This window comes from Prionailurus viverrinus, chromosome C2 (assembly GCF_022837055.1).
Source record: "Prionailurus viverrinus isolate Anna chromosome C2, UM_Priviv_1.0, whole genome shotgun sequence".
Classification (NCBI taxonomy): domain Eukaryota; kingdom Metazoa; phylum Chordata; class Mammalia; order Carnivora; family Felidae; genus Prionailurus; species Prionailurus viverrinus.
In genome coordinates this window covers 37640044-37665738 of record NC_062569.1, presented here as the reverse complement: position 1 = coordinate 37665738, position 25695 = coordinate 37640044, and the positions used below count along the sequence as shown (strand labels likewise).

The window sequence follows — 25695 nt, the reverse complement described above, 5'->3', positions numbered from 1 at the left end:
TTAGTTTTTTAACAAATCAAATTTCTTTGATTTCTTTGAAATAGTATATTAACAAGATTCCATGTTAAGAGATATTTTTAAATTGTTGAATATACTTAAAAATTCTCTTCCCGTCTGTTTTTGTCATACTCATTTAGACCAGATTATAATGAAATGGTTGGAGGATGCTGGCTACAGAGTGCCAGAGTAGCTAGGAAGGCTGGTCACCACCAAACAGCCTACAATGCTCTCCTAAATGCTGGAGAATCACGACTTGCTGAACTGTATGTGGAAAGAGCAAAGTGGCTGTGGTCCAAGGTATGGCCAAGGGAACGTCAGCGTGTGTGTGTGTGTGTGTGTGTGTGTGTGTGTGTGTATCATATATATATGATATATAAGATATATACATAATATATATGATATATAGAATATATATATATATATATATATATATATATATATATATGATGTTGTAGATTATGTATGTCTTACCAAGGCCTAAGAGATGATCCTTAATCCCAATTCAGACTCTTTTCCTGTCGCCTTTCTTCATCATTCTACCATAATCTAGAAGAAACCATTTCTTCTTTCCTGAAGTCCCCAAATGGCTTTCCATTCAAGCTGAAAGTGCAATTCTTTGTTTTCATCTGCCCTCCTTTTTTTTCTTGAGGGAAGCAGCCAATTTTTACTTTGTTTTTACCCTCTCTGTATATAGACAGAGTCTGTGCAGTAGGCACTCAAAAACTTATTTGTTAAATGAAAATAATACTGTTCCCTACTTATATCCTTGGCAGATAATTAGTTCTGGGTAGACTTGCCATTTTCACTCAAGATTAATTTCTAATCTAGCCTATCAGGAAGGGTTTAGCATAAGAACAAAAGTGCCCAGCAATCCCCAGATAAAAGCAATGGTAATGAGAAAGAAGCTTTTTTGAGTATCTGAACTACTTGCAAAGGTTATGCCACAGATTTAAATGGCTGTTATTTATATATTTCCTTATGCTTGCCACCAGTCTAGAATTAGTAAGCATAGCATGTTCTGAAAATTGACATTTAGCAACTATAGCTGATGCCATCTGTTATTGTGGAGGCGAAAGTAATGACTCAGCCTATATTTGTCATTACCTGATCATTTTCTGAGCTAGTGCTAGTCTGTATTGTAATGCCTTAAATTCACTGTGTTCAAAATGCAATTCATCATCTACCAGTCAATAACTGCTTCTCCTATATTCTCTATTTTTCTACATAGACTCTATTGAATCCTCTCATCTAACACAGAAATCTGGGCATCATCTTGAACTTCTTCCTCTCCTTCATTTTCCACATCCAATTGGAGACTAAATCTACCATCATCCATCTTTTGATTTTTTTTTAAGTAGACTCTACCTGTAGACATGGGGCTTGAATTCATGACCCTGAAATCAAGAGTTGCATGCTCCACCAACTGAGCCAGCCAAGTACCCCACTTTGGATTTTTAAAAAAAAATTTAATGTTTTTGTTTTTGAGAGAGAGAGAACAAGCAGGGGAGGGGCAGAGGGAGAGGGAGTCACAGAATCCAAAGCAGGCTCCAGGCTCCGAGCTGTCAGCACAGAGCCTGATGTGGGGCTCATGAGATCATGACCTGAGCTGAAGTCGGACGCTCAACTGACTGAGCCACCCAGGCACCCTGAATTTTTTTTTAATGTTTATTTATGTTTGAGATAAATAAATGAAAACTCACAGTGTGTGTGAGTTGGGGGAGGGGCAAAGAGAGAGGGAGACAGAAGCTCTGAAGCAGGTTCTGTGCTGACAGCAGAAAGCCCGATGTGGGGCTCACACTCACAAACCGTGAGATCATAACCCGAACCAAAGTCAGATGCTTAACTGACTGAGCCACTCAGGCACCCCATCTTTTGATATTTTGATACATACTTCCAGTTATAAAATAGAAAAGTCATGGGGGTGTAATGTACAGCATGGTGGTGACTATAGTTAATAATACCATATTGTATATTTGAAAGTTAAAAAAGAAACATCTTTTGAATCGTCTCCCTCTTGTTTATCTCTGTTGCTTTCATGCATGCCTTTTAACATTTACAGCCTCTAATAATATTAATAGCCTTTTTTTTTTAATTTGCCTATTCCTCTGTGCCCATTACTGCAGTCTGTGATCTTTCTAAAATGGACATTGAATCATGTAGCTCCTCTGATAAATCTTCTGAAGTATGCTTCATACATTTATTATGAAGTCTGACCCCTAGAAAGTACACAAGGCTTTTCCTGATCGAGTTCCACTCTCCCTCTTCAGCTTCACTTGTCACTATCTCATAGACCCTTTAGACGTCAGGTAAAACCAGATTACTTACCTTTTCCAGTAAAATTTTTATTCCTCCTTCTACCAAGAATGTCCTTCACTGAATACATTTCAAGAAAATTGCTATTTATTATTTAAGACCTAATTTAAATTACCTTCATTTGGTAACCTTTCCTGACTGTTGCTCTCCTCCATTTTCCTGTACCTTCATGTAGATTTAGAAGCGTCCCTTCTGTCCTTAATTATACCCATATATATTCCTCTGTTAATAGAACTTCACATCGTGTTGCTATTTTATATAGTCTATTTCTTCACTTGACTATGAACTTTTTTAAGCCAGAGATTTTGATTTATTCGTGTTTATCCCTAGTCATCTACATATGTGTTCAGTTTCTTGTACTTTGATTGACTGTAAGAATGAATGAGTGAATTAATGAATGAATTTGAGCTCTATGTGATTTGAAGCAATGCTTCCTTTTTAGGATTTTACTTTCACAGGGGGGAAATGAGACATGAACATGAAATTACAAAGATTTATACATAAAACATACTTAATGGTCTTTAAATGCTAACAATTTTGTTTTTCAAAAACAGAAATATGCTTTTAAATTAAAAGGCTTATTGTTTCCTTTTTCCTTTTAGGGTGATGTTCACCAGGCACTAATTGTTCTTCAGAAGGGTGTTGAATTATGTTTTCCTGAAAATAAAACCCCAACCGAGAGTAAGAACATGTTAATCCATGGTCGAGCTATGCTGCTAGTGGGCCGATTTATGGAAGAAACAGCTAACTTTGAAAGCAATGCAGTTATGAAAAAATACAAGGCAAGTATATGTATAATGCAGTTTCATTAAGAGTTCAATCTTTTTTTGTTTTTGCAAATGGATAAAATGATTTTAAAGTCTGTATGGAAAAACACATGTATAAAAATACCCAGGAAACTTTTTGACTTTTTAGTAGTGTAGATAGCATAAGAAGAATTATCACGAAGCAAATACACTCAAGAAACCATCACCCAGGTCAAGAAGTAGAATATTATTAGTACTCTATGACCCACCCTTTCACCCTCCTAAAGGTAATCACATTTCATCCTGCAATTTTTTGAACAAACGCAATGTATACCTTCCTTACTAAGTATTAAGCTTTACATTGATGGTATTGTGAGAGAGCTACTTCCCAATAACCCATGAATCAAAGAAGAAATTGCAGTGGAAATTTAAAGATTATCTATAATAATAGACTAAATGATAATAAAAATACAACCTATCAAAACCTGTAGGATTGGGGGGGCACATGGCTGGCTTAGTTGGAAGAGCATTTTTTTTTTTTAAGTTTATTATTTATTGTGAGAACAAGAGGTGGGAGAGGACAAGCAGGGTAGGGGCAGAGAGAGAAGCCCAAGCATTTTCTAATCCTGAAATTTTTTAAACCTGAAAATTTTTGTATATTTCCTTCATCCTCTTTGCTTCAGTGACTACATGGGGAAGGGACACTGACAGCCTTGTCCCTGTGGCTGGTTGGGCATATGAATCCAGCATTTGTTCCATACATCTAGTCATGTCATTCTCTCCTCTATCCACAGGCAGGTTGCCATCTATAATAAATTTTCAAGAATAGATTCAGGGTAAACTCAAGATTTAAGGTTCCTGATTCAAACTATGTTCTCAAACTTGCTTGAATTAAGAGTGGAACTTCATTTAAAAGTTTTTTTTTGTTTGTTTTTTTGTTTTTTGTAGTCAGCCATCCTATGTATTTTCCATCACATTTCAGATAATGTTATTTTAAAATAAATACACAAGGCAGGAAAAGGGAAAGGAAATGATACAGGGGACAAAGTAAGAGTGACCAGAAAGGTTGGAAAAAACTTGGAAGATTGTGGCCTCACAGAAGTCAAGGGAGAAAGTGTTTCCAAGAGGAAGTGGTGAGAACAACAGAAACAGATGCTGAAGAGAGTTCAAATGAGACCAGAATTGGAAAGGATCTTTTAGATTTAAGGATCTGCTTTAGTGGAATACTGAAGACTGAAACCATGAAGAAATAGTTTGAGGAGTGAGTGTGAGGTGAATTCTTAGAAACCGGATTATGAAGTTGAGAGGGAGGGCAATTATCTGTGACAGATCTTGGAGAAAAATAAGATGTAATTTTTTTTTTTTAGCCATATTTTTATGCTTTTAAACCCTGTCCTCAGGGCTTTGATATTCTCCTTTCACTGAGATTTTTTTTAATAAAAAAATATATATGCACACATTCATAAAACACTTTAATCCATCTGGAAATTATTTTGATGTATCATATAAAGTGGCAATGTAAATGGAGTTTTCTTTTCCTAAATAGCTGATTATTCTGCACTATTTCATGTTGGCCAGTGGACAACCCACCAGAACCAACCAGCTATCCTAAGAAAACCTTTTTAAGAAAACAGCTATTCTTTATCCAAATCAAAGAATCATTGTTCCTTTGACTTTGCTCTGCCTCCATGTGGGTCTCATACTTTTGATCCCTAATCATCTATTCATACTTTATTTCCCAGCATAGTTTGGGGGTTTCTTAGGTGAACATCTGGTATTCTCTTTTACAGGATGTGACCTTGTTCCTGCCAGAGTGGGAAGATGGGCATTTTTATCTTGCCAAGTACTATGACAAATTGATGCCCATGGTCACAGATAACAAGATGGAAAAGCAGGGTGATCTCATTCGGTATATAGTTCTTCATTTTGGCAGGTAAGTGTGAGAACTGTATGCGTGCTGATTACATATGTCAGAGTGCCTCTTTTATCACAGATCTTAATGTGTTCAGGACATTTTCTGTTTCACCACTGATTGTCTTTAACCTTAGATAAGATATGTTTTTTCTTTATATCATTCTTTCTTCCTTTTAAAAACTAAACTTTATTAGTGGAAAAAGTAGTGTGCGTGTATGTGTGTGTGTGTATATTTTTTTTAAATTCAGCAGTACCAGTATTATACAATGAAAATTAAGTGCCCTTCCCATTCCAGACCCTCAGCTTCTGAGTCCCCCTCCCTAGAATTTTAGAAGACTCTTAATGTAATATATTTAGTGGTTATAATTAATTACCAATGGAATGTCTCCTTCCTGCCCATTCTGCTAAGAAATACATATGAAAATCATTTTGACATTAGACTTGTAGAAAGAGCTTATCTCTTAGACTAGATAACAGGTGAAATATAACTTGATTTTATATATATCAGTGTATTATAATCAACTAGTGTATTGTCTCATGCCTACTGTTTATATTTTCACATATTATTTCCTAAGAAGTAATAATGACATTCCATTCATTCTTCTTGGCATAGGCATTGTGGAGCTTAGTGAAGAATATAGTAACAAAAAGAGATAAGGGAGTCGAAGGTAACCTCTACTAAGAAGAAATACAGCATAATTTTTGTCAGAAAGCTATGCAAAATTCAAGTGGTAGTTTAAGTCTTTACATTTTAATCTACATAATGTAAAAAAAGAGCACTGTGTTAATAACATTCTTTTTCTGTAAAATTGCAGATCTCTACAATATGGGAACCAATTCATATATCAGTCAATGCCACGAATGTTATCACTATGGCTTGATTTTGGTGCTAAGGCATATGAATGGGAAAAAGGTATAATTTTTTTATGTAAAATTTTCAAGGGATAAGAATTTTAACTTTAGCATAAAGTCACATTTGGCTTGGCAATCTAACTTACAAAAAGCTAGAAATAAATTTGATAATTAAGATTGCATGTAAGTGTGAGTAAGAAACTAAAGTTAAGAAAAGAGGAAATGCGTGGACTTAGTTGTTAGTCCATGGACTAAACGCATGGACTTAGTTGTTGCAGTTCACAGCCTGCAAATGAGAATCTTCTCATTCGTTCAAGAACCCAACACATATTGAGAGGAACTAGTTTAAACCAAATAAGTTATCCTAAAAATTACAATGAACTGTGGCTTATTCTGTGTTTCTAGTGAAAATTAATTGCCCTTGAGTTTTTCAGTGACCCTGAATATTTTAACTGTTTTTTCTTCACTGTTTTTTTAACTTTGATTTGTTTTTTTCCAGCTGGCCGTTCTGATCGTGTACAAATGAGAAATGATTTAGCTAAAATAAACAAGGTTATTACAGAGCACACAAATCACTTAGCACCATATCAGTTTTTGACTGCTTTTTCACAGTTGATCTCCCGAATTTGTCATTCTCACGATGAAGTTTTTGTTGTCTTGATGGAAATTATAGCCAAAGTGTTTCTGGCCTATCCTCAACAAGCAATGTGGATGATGACAGCTGTGTCAAAGGTAATATAATAGTCACTACAGTGTCATTTTCCATTTTATATGGCATTGATTATTTAATGTTAATATGAAGATGTAAGTTCCATTGTTTCTTTCTTAGATTAGTAGTAAAACATTAATTTTAAATACTTGAAAAAAGAGAAATTAAAGCATTATATGTCATTTTAAAGTTCAGGAATATGTACCGTATCAAATGAAAGGACAGGTACGTTAAGGTCAAAGAATTCAGCATCCTGTTTCTCTATGAAGTCTAATAAACTTTTAGTGCATGGTATAAAAATGGTAGCCTACTTTTTTCAAAGTGTTTTATCTAAAGTACCTAAACTTTTAATAATAGAAAAGCTTTATTGCATTATTAATAAGCATTTATAAGGTGGTAAATATATTTAATTATAAATATTTTGGAGAATTTGGAAAATACACAGAGATCTAAAAAGGAAAACTAAAATTCACTAATTCTACCATTAATATTCTTCCGTATTTTTGTATGTATATTTTCTATACATATTTTAATGCTAAATTTGGATTATAGAGATAGAGAATTTGATATTTTTCACCTACAATTGTTACCATAAGCATGTTCATATGAATTCAATATTCTTTGAAGAATTATATAATATATATATATAATATATATTATATATAATATATATATAATATATATTATATATTTATATATATATTTATATAATTATATAAAATTCTATAGTAATTTATTTTCTGTAATTTATTTAACTGTTGGTTTTCCATAGTTTTACTCTTGTAATACATCTAAAGACATCTGTATTCTCATTTCTGATTATTCTACCAGGATAAATTCTAAGAATGGAATTCATAAGATAACAGCATTTTTATGGCTGTTGAAAGCATTGCCGAATTGATTACCAGGAAATTTGAATAGTATAAATTCTCATCATCATCATGAATACTTTTTAAGTTGATTTGTGTCAAAATTTTGTTATTTTTTTAAAATCTTTTATAAAACTACATTTAATTTTTTTTATGACAGTCTTCTTATCCCATGCGTGTGAACAGATGCAAGGAAATCCTAAATAAAGCTATTCATATGAAAAAATCCTTAGAAAAGTTTGTTGGAGATGCAACTCGCCTAACAGATAAGCTTCTAGAATTGTGCAATAAACCGGTATGATCATAAATCTTACTACTTATAGACCAGTACTGGATAATTTATACAAAACTTCTATATGATTTTAGCTGGTTGTCTTTCATTTGATTAGTTAAGTGAAAATTCTAACAAATGAGTGTACACATACATCAAAATTCATCAAATTGTGTACTTAACCTCAATAAAGCTGTTTTTAAATTTTCTAACCTGTTCCTCTCTCAAACAAATATACTCAAAAATTTCTAAAAGCTCTTTTTAATGTAGATTATTCAGAGAGTAAATTATCCATATCTATTAGAAATAATTTAGGTAGAGGGATATGAAATAGGCTCTAAAAATATAAATATGTAAAATACTCATAGTTATCTCTGTTATTATTTTGTGTCATATCTTTAAAGTTTCAAAACTTACATGTTAACCTACAGATATGAGAGGAAAGAAGATTGGAGTTTTGATTTTCATTTCATTTCATTCTTTCAGTACACATTTATTTCATTGCCTTTGAGGGAACAGGCACTATGCTGAAACAAAGATAAATAAGACATGTTCTGCTGCCTTGAGGAGTTGATAGAATCATAGGGAAGAAAGGAGATGATTATCATCTAGTTTAATAACTACTTTTTTCAGTATATTTCTGTAATGAACATGCTTAAGGGGTAACCCACTCTTTTACCCAAGGAATTGGAAAAGTACCCTAAAGAATACCTAGAAAAGGTAAAAGTAGGGAATGAGGATAGTTATAAGGAGGGAGAAAGAGACTCTTTATAAGTAAATAGCTAGATTTCACTTTACATACATATTCAGTCTATTAGCTCTTTATAGATAAGAAAATATAGACTATGTCTCACCTTCCCTTCATCAATAAACGCCTTGAAAGAAAAATATGTTTTTGCTATCTGCATTAGTCCTATTTGACCTTTGATGTACTTGGCATTATCAAAGACAGTGTTATGATAATGGTAAACATTTACTATGCACTGGCACTTTTCTAAATGCTATACATGTATAAGTTTTCAGTTCTTTATCTGAAATTTTTATAGCCAGCTACATTTAGGAATTCAGAATTTTCAGATTTTTAAAGGTAATGCAGTGTATGTACTTAATATTGAGTATCCCTACTGCAGTTATTCTGTTAAAATGTCCCATAATCGGTTACATAACTGTTTCTGCAGTAAAACATACTAATCTTTGCTCTAAGTGAGAAGTTCAGGTATCATTTTGCTGCCAAATGAGATTTAGTACTGAATAAAAGGTTTGATTTACACAACTTTTTGGATTTTGTAATAGGGGATAATAGACTATATGCCTCTATTATCTCCTTTATTATCTCCTTTAGTCATTAAACAGCCCTGTGGTATAGGTACTATTACTGATGCAGTGAAAGAATACAGAGTAGGTAAAATGAGATGTATAAAAAATTCTTAGAAAACCACTGACTGCTTAACCATTGTAATTAAAATACTGTAGAAATGAAATTTTTGTTTTGGTTGAAATTAAGCATTCTACAATTCAAGGTAAACACAGAGTAATTAAAACGTACTGTTTTTTTTTCCCCCAGGTGGATGGAAGTAGTTCTACATTAAGCATGAGCACTCATTTTAAAATGCTTAAAAAGCTGGTAGAAGAACCAACATTTAGTGAAATCCTCATTCCTTTACAGTCAGTCATGATACCTACTCTTCCATCAATTCCGGGTGCTCATGCCAACCACGAGCCATTTCCTGGGCATTGGGCCTATATTGCCAGCTTTGATGATACGGTAAACTTCAATGTTACATAACTAACTACAATTTTAAAATTTAGTGAAGTTAGAAACGGCAAAGTAAGTTTAAAGGTGTCTTTCTCAGAGAGTAAGTAAATTGTATTTACAAAGAAAAAAATGATTAGAAGTACAGGAAAGTAAAACTTTATACCAGTGGGACAAAATTAAATGTTAAAAATGTTCCCAAGATCTATGACCCACAAAAATATCCATATGGAGAAGACTGGTACTTTTTTAATGTGTATTATGATGAACAAGAGCCATGCATCTTAAATAGCATACTAGGGGAGATGGTTCCTTCAGAATTTTTAGCTTTTTATGTCCTCCCTTGAACACATTTTCTCTTCTCAATTTTTCTAGTACATATTGCTAACATTACATGTCATTACATGTCTTTTTCTAATCATGCGCTACTTCTGTTTCGTCAGCTTTTCAATCAGATACATTTTATCTTCCCTTGTGCATTGTAAGATATACACACACAATATTTAGACTTATTTTCCTTTTAATCATGTATAACCCCTAAGACAGTGTCCTTAAAAAAATGATTAACTGAGTATTTTGACTTTTTAGATGTTCATATTGTTTTAGTTTGAGTATAATTTTTATTTTCCACAATTTGACTTTTCCATACTTTCTTTTGTCCTAAAAATGGAGAAAAAAAGAACAAAATATAGTTTTTGTTTATACTTTGGAAGGACACAAAATTCAGCTAAGAAGAACTTGATTTTTTTTTGAAGTATAATATGTAACTATAAATGTAACTATTTTATTTTTTATTTTATTTTAATTTTCATTTATTTTTGAGAGAGAGAGCAAGAGAGAGCGCATGTGTGTGAGTGATGGGGGAGGAGCAGAGAGAGAAGGAGACACAGAATCCAGAGCAGGCTCCAGGCTCTGAGCTGTCAGCGCAAAGCCTGATGCAGGGCTCGAACCCACAAACCACGAGATCATGACTTGAGCCAAAGCTGGGTGCTTAACTGACTGAGCCACCTAGGCACTTAAATATATGACTATTTTAAAGAAATGGTACTAGAGCATTTCTAAGTGAATTTTTTTTAATGTTTATTTAATTTTCAGGGAGAGAGTGGGTGAGTGGCAGAGAGAGGGTGGGAATAGAGGATCCGAAGGGGGCTTTGTACTGACAGTAGAGAGGCCAACATAGGGCTCGCATGCTTGCACTCATGAACCATGAGATCATGATCTGAGCCGATTTCAGATGCTCAACTGACTGAGCCATCCAGGCACCCCCTAAGTAAATACTTTTCATAACTGTGTTTGTTCCAGCAAGTCTATAGATCAAAACATTTAATTGCTTCATAGCCAGATACTAAACCATATAATGAAATCATTCTTACTTATAATCAGGTTTTGTTTTTAACTTAATAATACTCAGCTTATTGACTCACCTTATTAGGTAGACTTGATTTTGGAAAGAGTTTCTTTTTTCAAAAATCAAGTTACATTAAATTGATAATCATTTCTTACCCTAAAGATATTTAGGGGCACCTGGGTGGCTCAGTTGGTTTAGCGTCCGACTTCGGCTCAGGTCATGATCTCACTGCTCGTGAGTTTGAGTCCTGCATCGTGCTCTGTGCTGACAGGTTGGAGCCTGGACCCTGCTTCAGATTCTCTCTCTCTCTCTCTCTCTCTCTCTCTCTCTCTCTCTCTCTCTCTCTCTCCCCCTCCCCTGCTTGTGCTCTGTCTTTTCCCTCTCTTAAAAATAAATAAACATTAAAAATAAGATTTAAAAACAGTGCCTACAGCTCTGAAGACAGGCTCTGAAAAATGTTTCAAAAGTCATTTAAACATTGTGACTGTTCTGAAGAGAATACCTAAGTTTAGATGTATAAGCACTTATATTGCTGATAAAGTAATCCTTTTACTTTATATCCACTCCTAATGGGTGAAAATGGGTCTCTATTCATGGGCAACCCATTCTTTTCATAGATGATAGGTGATTACGATCAAAGACATCTTTAAAGGGGCACCTGGGTGGCTCAGTTTGTTAAGCGTCTGACTTCATCTCAGGCCATGATCTCGCATTTCGTGGGTTTGAGACCCATGTCAGGCTCTGTACTGACATCTTGGAACCTGGAGCCTGCTTCGGATTCTGTGTCTCCCTCCCTTTCTGCCCCTCCCCTGCTCATGCTCTGTCTCTCTCAAAAATAAATAAACATTAAAAAAAAAAAAGAAATCATTAAAATAATAAACTTACTACACAATATAGGTTATTATATTCTTTTTGTTAGGTAGCACAATTTTTAAATATAAAAGTTTAAATGGGGGTGCCAGGGTGGCTCAGTTGGTTAAGCGGCAGACTCTTGATTTCGGCTCAGGTCATGATCTCATGGTCCTGAGATTGAGCCCTTCATCAGGTGCGCGTGCGCGCTCTCTCCCTCCCTCCCTCTTTCTCTCTCTCTTTCTCTTTTTCTATAGTTCCCCCTCTCCCTCTGCCCCTCTCCCCTACTCACACACACTCTCTCTCAAAAAAAATAAAAAATAACAAATTTAAAGAATCTTGACCTTAACTTATATGTAATTCATCATCTTTTAGGTGGAAATTCTTGCATCCCTTCAGAAACCAAAGAAGATCTCTTTGAAAGGATCAGATGGAAAGTTCTACATCATGATGTGTAAGCCTAAAGATGACCTGAGAAAGGATTGTAGACTGATGGAATTTAATTCCTTGATTAATAAGGTTTGGAGATAGTTTGCTTTAATTTTAGAATTACAGTAATTACTATCATTGTGATAGGAACTTTTCAGTATGCAAATAGAGTGACATTAAGTACATACACATTGTTGTGCAACCATCCCCACCATCCCTCTCCAGAACTTTTGCCATCTTTTCATACCAAAACTCTCTATCCAGTAAACAATAACTCCTCATTCCTCTTCCTCCCCAGCCTCTGGTAACCACCATTCTACTTTCTATCTCTATGAATTTGACTACTCTAGGTACCTTGTAGAAGTGGAATCATATAGTTTTGGGCCTTTTTTACCGGCTTTTTCACTTGGTATTGTCTTCAGGTTTCATCCATGTTACAATGTGTCAGAATTTTTATCCCTTATAAGGCTGAATAATATACCATTGTATGTGTATATTGCATTTTGTTTATTCATTCATCTATCAAGGGACACAGAATGTTTCTACCTTTTGCTATTGTGAATAATGCTGCCATGAACATAGGTATATAAATAACTCGTTGAATTCCTGCATTCAGTCTTTTGAGTGTGTATACAGAAGTGGAATTGCTGGGTTCATGTAACTTTTTAAAAAATTAGATTACCTTTATTATATTGAGAAAAATATGTAAGACGTGTTAATGAGGGAAAATATTTTCTGTTGAATGCTTTTTTTTTTTAATGTTTATTATGTTTTTTGAGAGAGAGAGAGAGAACACGAGTACAGGAGGGGCAGAGAGAGAGGGAGAGACAGAATCTGAAGTAGGCTCCAGGGTCCAAGCTGTCAGCACAGAGCCCAACACAGGGCTTGAACTCACAAACGGCGAGATCATAACCTGAGTTGAAGTCAGATGCTTAATCGAGTGAGCCACCCAATCGCCCTTCCCAAACATTTTAAATAAAATTTTTTAAAAAGTCCTTCATTTCATATTGCCTTTGAAATGGGCTTTTAATGTGGTATAAAGTTTTGTTTTGTTTTGTTTTAATATTTTTATTTATTTTTGAGAGAGAGCATGAGCAGGGAAGGGGCAGAGAAGGAGGGAGACACAGAGTCCAAAGCAGGGTCCAGGCTCCGAGCTGTCAGCACAGAGCCCGATGTGGGGCTTGAAATCGGGAACCGTGAGATCATGACCTGAGCCGAAGTCGGACGCTCAATCAACTGAGCCACCCAGGCGCCCCTAAAAAACCTTTTTTAAATGTTTGGTAAATTGGTAACTTAATTCACTGACTGTTAAACCAATTAGTATGTTCATCTGAAGCTCCCTTGAGTGTTTTTCTGGTTAGGAGTATTAGATGGCCTGGCTTTAGTTTATAAATGTATCTTTTTCAGTTTTGTTACTGATTAATTTATTTCGTTACTATACTCCTCATTGCCATGGTCAGATACAGTAGCCTGATTTTCAAAAACTACAGTCTGTGTTTGTCTAGGAGACCACAAACTGATCTTTACATGTAAATTCTAATATTATACTGTTTGGCTGACATTTATGTAGCCTACTTATTCCTGGCATTTAAAATATGTTTTTGGCTAGTGGTTGTGCTTTTGAATTGGACAAATTGCAATTATATTTGTATGCTTAGTCTGTTTATGTCCTACAGTTCCAGAATTAAACAAAATACTGTTTATCCTTTCCTAAATTAATTCAGAATTAATCAAATGAGATGTAAAAAGCTTTCTTCTGCTAGGAGATAGGTTTTCAAATGAAGCTGTGATATCAAGCTGCAAGAATAAAAATAAAATTTTTATACGATATATAAAATAAAAATTTTAAGGACATCATAAAACTCATACTTTTTTGTTTATAAATTTTTGAGATAATCGAAATTAAATAGCAGTCTTTGTACCTAAGGACTTAATATTTCAGTAATATCTATAAAGCAGTAAACAGTGAAAGAACATTTTGTCATTGAATATACAACCTTAATACTTTCAACACAGTATTCTCACGTTAATAATTAAAAAAGTGAATGGGTTGCCCATGAATAGTGAATAATTCTCAGTGAATAATTAAAAAAGAGGGACTTGCCCAAGGCATTTTTAATGATTTGGAAAAAAGAGGATGGATACTATCCTAGTAGTATCCTTTCCTACCATTCTGAAGAATTACTCATCTATACCACAGAGTAAACTTTCACTGACATTCTTTTGCTATGAAATGAATAATTTTTAGATATATTTGACATGACATGTAGAATTCTGAATTTTTAAGTTTATGTGTTGTTTTTTTTTTAATAGTGCTTGAGAAAAGATGCAGAATCTCGCAGAAGAGAACTTCATATCCGAACATACGCAGTTATTCCCCTGAATGATGAATGTGGGATTATTGAATGGGTTAACAACACTGCTGGCTTGAGACCTATTCTGACCAAACTATATAAGGAAAAGGGTACTAAAATGAATTCTTAAAGTACAAATATGTAATGAGTATAAAATCTACTAACATGTATAATTGTTATTAACATATCTCATTGTACCTTTTTTTAATAAGCCATAGTAGAATTTCTAGGTCAAATGATAGTCTATATACAGAAGTACTAAGGTGTTTGTCTTTACACCTTCCTTCTCTATCTTTATCCCGAAAAATTTGATGTAGCTTACAAAAATGTACATGAAAATTTGTTTTTCACAGAGGTTTTGGTTAGCAATTCTGAAACTACTTTACATGTATACTCAACTTTATTTTTTATTTATTTATTTTTAATGTTTATTTATTTTTGAGAGAGAAAGAGAGAGCATGAGCAGGGGAGGGACAGAGACTGAGGGAGATACAGAATCAGAAGTAGGCTTCAGGCTCTGAGCTGTCAGCACAGAGCCCGACGCGGAGCTCGAACCCATGAGCTGTGAGATCATGACCTGAGCTGAAGTTGGATGCCTAACCGACTGAGCCACCCAAGTGCCCCTGTATACTCAACTTTAGCAAATGAATAAATATATTATGGATAATGAGAGCTAGTTTTCTTCCACTGTCAGAGAAAGAAAAGGAGAAAGAAGGTTTGAATAAAGCCAAAAGTATTAGATTGGAATTAGAGACTCCAACTGGCCAAGCCTCAGATAATTTGAGCAAGAAAATAAATAATGATAGTATAGATTATAACTCATGGAATAAAACTGACATGAGTCCACACTGATGTAAATAAATGCTTCAATAAATAAGTAGGGAAGTAGGAACAGTTCTTCCTTACAATACATAATAGATCTTCCTTGTAGTTAATGAATGTAGAGGAAATTATGGAAATAGAAAACCACCAATTAGCAAGTACCACAATAATAATTATTGCAGGCAGCGATTATCAATGGATGTTGAAATTAATGGGCAAAAGGTTATTTGTAGGGTCTCAAAGTATCTCCCCATAAGCTACTTCTTAATTAAAAAGGAAGAAAAGTAGTAACTTTACAGTGGAGAAACAAAAATATGACTGGTTAGAACTCTTAAAAAATTTCAAGGTAATCAAAGACAAAGACAAAAATTACTCACATTTGAGGACATTAAGGAGATAATGACAGCTGAGTGTAATAAGGGATCCTGATTGGATCCTGGCCCAAAGGATAGTAGTGGGACATTTGGTGAAATCTGATAAGGTCTAAAGGTTAGTTAATAATATCGTAACAATATTGAGTTCCTTAGGTAATTGTACTATTGTTATAAAAGATACAGACATTAAGAATAGCTAGATGAAGAATATATGGGATGATAGGTGAAATTATAAGAATAAGGTAGAAAATAAGTTATTATCTTCCCTAGGGCCACTGTAACAAAGTGCTACAAACAACAAAAATGTATTCTTTCACAATTTGAGAATTGTGAATCCAAAATCTTGGTGTCAGTAGGGCCATCTCTCTGCAAGCTCTAGCAGAGAAACTTCCATGCATTTCTGTCAGCTTCTGCTGTCTTCAGCAATATTTGATGTTACTTAGCTTATAGACTCATCACTTTACTAGCTCTATTCTCCGTCATCATACAGTGTGGTCCCTAAGTCTATATGTCTGTTTTCTTATACAGTATTTTATACACAATCATAGTGTATTAAGGGCCCACCATAATGACCTCATCTTAACTTTATTATATGGGCAGCAACCCTACTTTCAATTAAGGTCACATTCATAGGTACCAGGGGTTAGGACTTAAACACATTTTTTTAGGGTACAGTTTAACCCATAACAATAAGTAACATTTATAAATTACTGTATCATTGTGCTAAGTATGTTATATGCCTTGTTTTTTATTGTTAAGTGATTATCCCTATTTTATGTACAGTACAGAGGTTAAGTAACTTCCCCACATTCACAAAGGTGATAAGTTGCAGAGCTGAAACTCACACACTGGACTCTTATTCCAAGGAATTTACTATTGACTATTTTATTGGAAGGATGAAATATTGTATAAGTTTTAGTTATTGTTATTGGATTTTTTTAAAATTTTTTTTTAAACATTTATTTATTTTTGAGACAGAGAGAGACAGAGCATGAACAGGGGAGGGTCAGAGAAAGAGGGAGACGCAGGATCTGAAACAGGCTCCAGGCTCTGAGCTGTCAGCACAGAGCCCGACGCAGGGCTCGAACCCACGGACCGCGAGATCATGACCTGAACCGAAGTCGGACGCCTAACTGACTGAGCCATCCAGGCGCCCCGGATTTTTTTTAATATTAAAAAAAACTTTTTTAAATACCGTGAACATATGGGAATTATGTAACATTTGAGACTGAAAACATCAAATCTCAAACTTATCCTTAAAACTTTGGCTCTGCCTTGGGTGTAAAAAGCACCAAACCGAGGTGCCTGAGTGGCTCAGTCAGTTGAGTATCTTACTCTTGATTGCAGCTCCAATCATGATCCCAGGGTTGTGGGATTGAGCCCCATATCAGGCTATATGCTGAGCATGGAGCCTGATTGAGATATTTTCTCTTTCTCTCTCTCTCTCTTCCTCTCTCCCCACCTTTCCTTCTCACTGCCTCTCTCCCCTTTTCCTTCTGCCCCTATCCCCCATTCGTACTTTCTCTCTTAAAAAAAAAAAGAAAAAAAAAAAAAAAGTATCTAAACCAAGGTGGGCCTGAAAGGCACTTTATAGACTGTAGTCATATCACCCATCTAATATAAGCTCACCAGTATATCAGAAGGAAAATTTCTTGTTTTTCTCCAGATGATTTGCATTGTACAAGATTAGCTCAAGAATCAACTATACTATGAATCTTATAGGCTAGCCTTCACACAGTAAATTATTTCAAAGCACCATTGTAGGTTTTTTAATAATGATTCAGTGTGGACCTATACTACATGCTGATTAACAGAGAGATTAGTACAATTTTAGTGAGGATTACAGCATTTTACAATTCCAGGGGTACTCCTCACGTTGGATTTATTCTGAGTAATATCTTCTGGAATCAGTTGATTCCACATTAGTTTTAGTTGACATTCATTTTCATAAACAAGAAGCTTCACTTTGGATAATTACAAGGGAACATACATAATGCGTTTTATTATTTTATTATAATATCAGAAGGTAAGTTTATGAAAAATTTTCCATTCTTTTAATTAACAATTTGAATAAAAATGGATGTTTTCTGTCCAATAAAAAAATTGCCCCTTATTTGGCTTGTGTGATTAATGAAAACCACTCTACCTTCTAGGAGTTTATATGACAGGAAAAGAACTTCGCCAGTGTATGCTACCAAAAGCTGCAGCTTTGTCTGAAAAACTCAAAGTATTCCAAGAATTTCTCCTACCCAGGCATCCTCCTGTTTTTCATGAGTGGTTTCTGAGGACATTCCCTGATCCTACATCATGGTAAATTAAACAGAAAATAATACATTATTATGGTTAGATGTTTTAAAAAATATCTTAGGGGTGCCTGTCTGGCTCAGTCAGTAGAGTGTGTGATGGTTCTCGAGGTTGTGAGTTTGAGACCCACATTGGGGCTAGAGATTACTTAAAAAAAAATTTTTTTTAATTCTAAATTTAAAATTAAATCTAAATTAAATCAGTGGCATAAGGATATGTGATAGGCATTGTGTTTTCTTTAGGTACAGTAGCAGGTCAGCATACTGTCGTTCCACTGCAGTTATGTCAATGGTTGGTTATATCCTGGGGCTTGGAGACCGTCATGGTGAAAACATCCTCTTTGATTCTTTGACTGGTGAATGTGTACATGTGGATTTCAACTGTCTCTTCAATAAGGTAAGTGATGTGACTCATTCTAGTTAATTGTATGTTTTCTCCCAATTGCCTTTTTTAACAACTGTTCTTCCTAGATATACCCGTTGGTAGCAGTTATCATCACAGTTGAGTCACACTGAGAGTTTTTTTGACTGGTTTTGATCAGTGGATCCCAGAGTCCTCAGTAAAGCAACTTAGGATGAAGAGAACTCAAAAGAGTGATATAGGAAAACTAGCACTGAACTTGAAATCCAAAGATTCAAGTTCTGACTCAGTTCTTAGTTATGTGAATATGGGCAGATCAATTCATTTTACAGAGACTCAGTTCTAAAGAGACAGTACTTTAATGTGATGGTTTCCAAACCTGGCAGCATATCAGAATCATCCAGGAATTTAAACAAAATACACAGATCTCTGGCAGACATCCCAGAAAATTCTTTAGGTCCAGAGGGGCTTAAGAATAAATTAAGCTAGTTGGACTGAGGTCCCTCAGGCCCCCTCTAATTTTCCAGTGTCCTGGAAGGCATACTGGTAGATTAACCCCCTATTTTCATATCCCCAGTATTGATTGCCGTCCGCTGTCACAGGAACTAAGACAGGTTACAGATACAAATAAGATTAAATCAAAAGATAAACCACTGGTATTTGTTAAATCATATAAGAAACTGAGTCAATAAATTTGGGGATGAAAAGGCCCTATGAAAGGCAGGTTGAGAATGGTAGAAAATAAATGAACTGGACTTCATTATACTATATGTTGTATACTCTCATCAGTATGAGCATCTAACATTTGGTTATTTCTTTTCCCTCCCTGCTTTAAAGTGAAACTCTTAAAAAAAAAAAAGAAAAATATGAGAATATTTGTTTTTATTTTATATTACTCAAGAAGGACATTAAGGAAGTTAATATGAGATTAAATATTGAATGCATAAAAATTTCTCTATAGTAATATTCACTATAATAATTCAGTGATAGGTGAATCCATCCATCCGTTAGATCAAAGGTAGAGATGTAGGCTCCTTCATGATATAGGCCTTTAATGTGGTTACAAATATTTTTATATTTACATATTATAAAAATATAAATATTTTGAAGGTATCTCTGCACTTTGCTTAAAGAGTCTAGACTAGGGGCGCCTGGGTGGCGCAGTCGGTTAAGCGTCCGACTTCAGCCAGGTCACGATCTCGCGGTCCGTGAGTTCGAGCCCCGCGTCAGGCTCTGGGCTGATGGCTCAGAGCCTGGAGCCTGTTTCCGATTCTGTGTCTCCCTCTCTCTCTGCCCCTCCCCCGTTCATGCTCTGTCTCTCTCTGTCCCAAAAATAAATTAAAAATGTTGAAAAAAAAAAATTTAAAAAAAAAAAAAAAAAAAAGAGTCTAGACTTGAAGTTCTAATTTTTTTTTGCACAAAGATTTTAAAATTCTAATACTACTTTTTAATAAAATGCCTTGTTTTAAGGGGGAAACCTTTGAAGTTCCAGAAATTGTTCCATTTCGGCTGACTCATAATATGGTTAATGGAATGGGTCCTATGGGAACAGAAGGTCTTTTTCGAAGAGCTTGTGAAGTTACAATGAGGCTGATGCGAGATCAAAGAGAGCCTTTAATGAGGTAATTATTTATGCTATGTAAACAATTTAACAGTAATCTTGAGTGTAATTATTGGTTCCTAAATATGTTTTTTAAATAATAGAAGCCACTTTGCATTGGTTGAAGTGATTTTTTTTATTTTGTTGTATTGTATTTTAAAAAAACTTTTTTTTAATGTTTATTTATTGTTGAGAGACAGAGCATGAGCATGGGAGGGGAAGTGAGAGGGAAAGACACAGAATCCGAAGCAGGCTCCATGCTCTGAGCTGTCAGCACAGAGCCTGATGTGGAGCTCAAACTCACAAACCACAAGATATGACCTGAGCTGAAGTTGGATGCTCAACTGACTGAGCCACCCAGGCACCCCGAAGTGAATTTTTTTAAATAATAGCTTTATTAAGGTATAACTTACAGTTCATTGCAGCATTGTTTATAATAGCCAAGACATGGAAGCAACCTGAGTGTCCATTGATGGATGAATGGGTAAAAAAAGCCTGATGTATGTATATGTATATGTATACACACACACACACACACATACACACAAACATATACATACACAGTGGAATATTATTCAGCCATAAAAAGAAGGAAATCTTGCCATTTGTGACAACATAGATAGACCTTGAAGGCATGTATGCCAAGTGAAAATAAGACAGAGAAGTGTGTGAGATCACTTATATGTGGAGTCTTAAAAAGAAAAAATAGAACTACCTTATGATCCATGAGCTGCACTACTGGGCACTTACAAAAGAATGCAAGAGCACTAATCCAAAGAGATACATACACCTTGATGTTTATAGCAGCATTATTTCTAATAGCCAAGATAATGGAAGCAGCCCAAGTGTCCATTGATTGATGAATGGGTAAAGAAGATATGGTACAGTTTTCAACATAGTACTAGAAGTCCTAGCCTCAGCAATCAGACAACAAAAAGAAATAAAAGACATACAAATTGACAAGCCAGACTTTCACTCTTCACAGGTGACATGATATTCTACATAGAAAACCCAAAAGACTTCACCAAAAAAACTGCTAGAACTGATATATGAATTCAACAAAGTTGCAGGATATAAAATCAACGTACAGAAATCAGTTGCATTTCTATATACCAATGAAGCAGCAGAAAGAGAAATCAAGGAATCGATCCCATTTACAATTGCACCAAAAACCATAAAATACCTAGGAATAAACCTAATTAAAGAGGTAAAAGATCTGTATGCTGAAAACTACAGAAAGCTTATGAAAGAAATAGAAAAAGATACAAGGAAATGGAAAAACATTCCATCCTCATGGATTGGAAGAATAAATATTGTTAAAATGTCTATATTACCCAAAGCAATCTACACATTCAATGCCATCCCTATCAAAATACCACCAGGATTCTTCACATAGCTAGAACAAACAATCCTAAAATTTGTATGGAACCACAAAAGACCCTGAATAGCCAAAGTAATGTTGAAAAAGAAAACCAAAGCTAGGAGGCATCACAGTTCCAGACTTTAGCCTGTATTACATCAAGACAGTATAGTGTTGGCATAAAAATGGAGACCTAGATCAATGAACTAGAATAGAGAACCCAGAAATAGACTCACAAATGTATGGCCAGTGAATCTTCGACAAAGCAGGAAAGAGTATCCAGTGGAAAAAAGACAGTCTCTTTAACAAATGGTGCTGGGAGAATTGGACAGTGACATTTAGAAGAATGAAACCGGACCACTTTCTTACACCATACATAAGAATAAATTCAAAATGGATGGAAGACCTAAATGTGAGACAGGAAACCATCAAAATCCTAGAGGAGAAAACAGGCAGCAACCTCTTTGACCTTGGCCACAGCACGTGTCTCCAGAGGCAAGGGAAATAAAAGCAAAAATCACCTATTGGGTCCTCGTCAAGATAAAAAGCTTCTGCACAGTGAAGGAAACAATCAACAAAACTAAAAGACAGCCGATGGAATAGGAGAAGATATTTGCAAATGACATTATCAGATAAAAGGTTAGTATCCAAAATACATAAAGATTTTATCTTTATAGATTTTGTTATCAAACTGAACACCCAAAAAAACTATCCAGTGAAGAAATGGGCATAAGACATGAATAAACACTTTTCCAAAGAAGACCTCCAGATGACCAACAGACACATGAAAAAATGCTCAACACTGCTCATCATCAGGGAAATACATATCAAAACCACATTGAGATACCACCTCACATCTTCAGAATGGCTAAAATTAACAACTCAGGAAACAACAGATGTTGGCGAGGATGCAGAGAAAGGGGAACCCTCTTATACTGTTGGTGAGAAGGCAAACTGGTGCAGCCACTCTGGAAAACAGTATGGAGGTTCCTCAAAAAATTAAAAATAGAACTACTCTATGACCCAGCAATTGCACCACTAGGTATTTATCCAAAGGATACAAAAATGCTGATTATAAGGGGCACATGCACCCCAATGTTTATAGCAGCACTATCAATAATAGTCAAAGTATGGAAAGAGCCCTAATGTCCATCAACTGCTGAATGGATAAAGAAGATGTATGTGTATACACACACACACACACACACATACATACATACATACATACATACATACATACACACAGTGGAATATTGCTCAGTGATCAAAAAGAATGAAATCTTGCCATTTGCAACAACATGGATGGACCTAGAGTGTATTATGCTAAGCTAAATAATCAGCCAGAGAAAGATATCGTATAATATCCCTCATGTGGAATTTAAGCAATGTAACAGATAAACATAGGGGAAGGGAAGGAAAAATAAGATAAAAACATAAGAGACTCTTAAATACAGAGAACAAACTGAGGGTTGCTCGAGGGGAGGTGGGTGGTAGGGGGATGGGCTAAACGGGTGATGGGCATTAAGGAGGGTACTTGTTAGGATGAGTACTGGATGTTGTATGTAAGTGATGAATCATGGGGTTCTACTCCTGAAACCAATGTAGTATTGGTTACACAGTGTGTTAACTAACTTGAATTTAAACAAATAAATTTAAGGAAAAAAAAAGACTTGGTATGTATGTATACACACACACACACACACACACACACACACACAATAGGATATCATTCAATTATAAAAAAGGATGTAATTTTGCCATTTGCAATGACATGGATGGAGCTAAAAAGTATACTAAGTGAAATAAGTCAATCAAAGAAAGACAAATACCATATGATTTCACTCATATGTGGAATTTAAGAAATAAGCAAGCAAAGGTGAAAAAATAGAGCAAGATACAAACTCTTATTATAGTGAACAATCTGATGGTTATTACCAAGGTGGAGTGGAGGGATGGTTAAATAGGTGATGGGAACTAAGGATTACACTTGTCATGATGCGCACAGGGTAATGTATGGAACTGTTGAATTACTTTATTGTACATCTGAAACTAACATAACACTATGTTAATGGAAATTAAAATTAAAACTTAAGTAAAAAAAGAAAAACAAAAACTGAGCTCATAAAAAACAGACTGGTGGTGGCCAGAGGGTGGGGGTGGAGGGTAGACAAATGGATGAAGGTGGTCAAAAGGTATAAACTTTTCGTTATGAAATAAATTAAGTCATGGAAATATTTTGTGCAACATGGTGACTATAGTTAATAATACCGTATTGTGTATTTGAAAGTTGCTAAGAGAGTAAATATTCAAAGTCCGTGTCCGAAGGGGGTGCCTGATGGTTCAGGTGGAAGAACATGAGACTCTTGATCCCAGGCTTGTGAGTTCAAGCCCCATGTTGGGTATAGAGATTAGTTAAGTGAATAAATAATTTAAATAAGCAAACAAATGTTCTCATCACAAGAAAAAACATTTGTAACTATGTATGTTTATGGATATTAGCTAGATTTCTTGTGATGATCATTCTGCAATATATACAAATAGCAAGTTATGTACACCTGAAACTAATGTTGTATGTCCATTATATCTCAGTTTTTTAAAAGATGTAATTTACATACCGTAAAATTAACTGTTTCAAAGTGTACTGTAGTGGTTTTTAGCATATTCCCAAGATTGTGCAACCATCACTGGTATCTAATTATAAAACATTTTTATCACCCCCAAAAGAAATTAGCAGGTACTCTCCATCCCTACTCCCCTGCCATTGTCTAGCAACCACTAATCTACTTTCTGTCTCAATGGATTTGACTATTCTGAACATTTCATATATAAATGGAATCCTACAACATGTGGCATATTATGTCTTCTTTCACTTAACATGGTGTTTTCAGGGTTTATCCATGTTGTAGCCTGTATTAGTAATTCATTCTTTCTTATTGCCAAATATTCTATTGTATATCACATTTTGTTTATCCATTTATCAACTAATGGACAATGGATTTTTTACACCCTTTGACTATTGTGAAAAGTGTGGCTGTGAACATTTGTGTACAAGTTTTATGTGGATATACGTTTTCAGTTTTCTTGGGTATGGTGTAGAATTACTGGGTCACATGTTAACTCTAAGCTTAACATTTTGAGGTAATACTTTAGAATCCCAATGGCAAGGTATGAGGGTTCCAATTTCTCCACATTCTTACCAACACTTGTTGTTTACCTGTCTTTTTTACTTTACCCATCCTAGTGGGTGGTATACCAAATGGTATTTCGTTATCCTTTTAGCTGCATTTCCCTAATGATCAGTTATGTTGAGCATCTCTTCATGCACTTATTGGTCAGTTGTATATCATCTTTGGACAAATAACTATTCAAATCCTTTCCATTTTTTTTTAAATTGAATTATTTGTCTTTTTATTGTTGCGTTGTAAGACTTCTTTTACATATTGTGGGTAGTAGATCCTTAAGAGATACATAATTTGCAAATATTTTCTCCCATATGTGGATTGTCTTTTTTGCTTTCTTGATGATGTCCTTTTTAGCAATTAAGTTTTTAGTTTTGATGAAGTCCAATTTATTTTTATTTTTATTTATTTATTTATTTATTTATTTATTTTTAAAATATATGAAATTTATTGTCAAATTGGTTTCCATACAACCCCCAGTGCTCATCCCAAAAGGTGCCCTCCTCAATACCCATCACCCACCCTCTCCTCCCTCCCACCCCCCATCAACCCTCAGTTTGTTCTCAGTTTTTAACAGTCTCTTATACTTTGGCTCTCTCCCACTCTAACTTCTTTTTTTTTTTTTTTTTCTCCTTCCCCTCCCCCATGGGTTCCTGTTAAGTTTCTCAGGATCCACATAAGAGTGAAACCATATGGTATCTGTCTTTCTCTGTATGGCTTATTTCACTTAGCATCACACTCTCCAGTTCCGTCCACGTTGCTACAAAAGGCCATATTTCATTTTTTCTCATTGCCACGTAGTATTCCATTGTGTATATAAACCACAATTTCTTTATCCATTCATCAGTTGATGGACATTTAGGCTCTTTCCATCATTTGGCTATTGTTGAGAGTGCTGCTATGAACATTGGGGTACAAATGCCCCTATGCATCAGTACTCCTGTATCCCTTGGATAAATTCCTAGCAGTGCTATTGCTGGGTCATAGGGTAGGTCTATTTTTAATTTTCTGAGGAACCTCCACACTGCTTTCCAGAGCGGCTGCACCAGTTTGCATTCCCACCAACAGTGCAAGAGGGTTCCCGTTTCTCCACATCCTCTCCAGCATCTATAGTCTCCTGATTTGTTCATTTTGGCCACTCTGACTGGCGTGAGGTGATACCTGAGTGTGGTTTTGATTTGTATTTCCCTGATAAGGAGCGACGCTGAACATCTTTTCATGTGCCTGTTGGCCATCCGGATGTCTTCTTTAGAGAAGTGTCTATTCATGTTTTCTGCCCATTTCTTCAC

The 25695-nt window shown here is 35.0% G+C and overlaps 1 protein-coding gene across 3 annotated transcripts in view; it reads left to right on the top strand.

Moving 5' to 3' along the window:
- Positions 1–25695, top strand: part of ATR (ATR serine/threonine kinase) — a 104648-nt gene that overhangs the window by 74100 nt on the left and 4853 nt on the right. For 2 of the 3 annotated variants that reach the window (XM_047874592.1, XM_047874593.1), the window contains 12 exons: positions 138–297; positions 2916–3095; positions 4850–4992; positions 5789–5886; positions 6325–6557; positions 7564–7698; positions 9239–9439; positions 12000–12143; positions 14367–14517; positions 17757–17913; positions 18150–18303; positions 19738–19889. In XM_047874592.1, coding sequence (XP_047730548.1) covers positions 138–297; positions 2916–3095; positions 4850–4992; positions 5789–5886; positions 6325–6557; positions 7564–7698; positions 9239–9439; positions 12000–12143; positions 14367–14517; positions 17757–17913; positions 18150–18303; positions 19738–19889 — 1908 coding nt within the window. Of the gene's footprint in view, positions 1–137; positions 298–2915; positions 3096–4849; positions 4993–5788; positions 5887–6324; positions 6558–7563; positions 7699–9238; positions 9440–11999; positions 12144–14366; positions 14518–17756; positions 17914–18149; positions 18304–19737; positions 19890–25695 lie in introns of those variants that run through there. The other variant, XR_007155561.1, reaches the window with a different exon arrangement.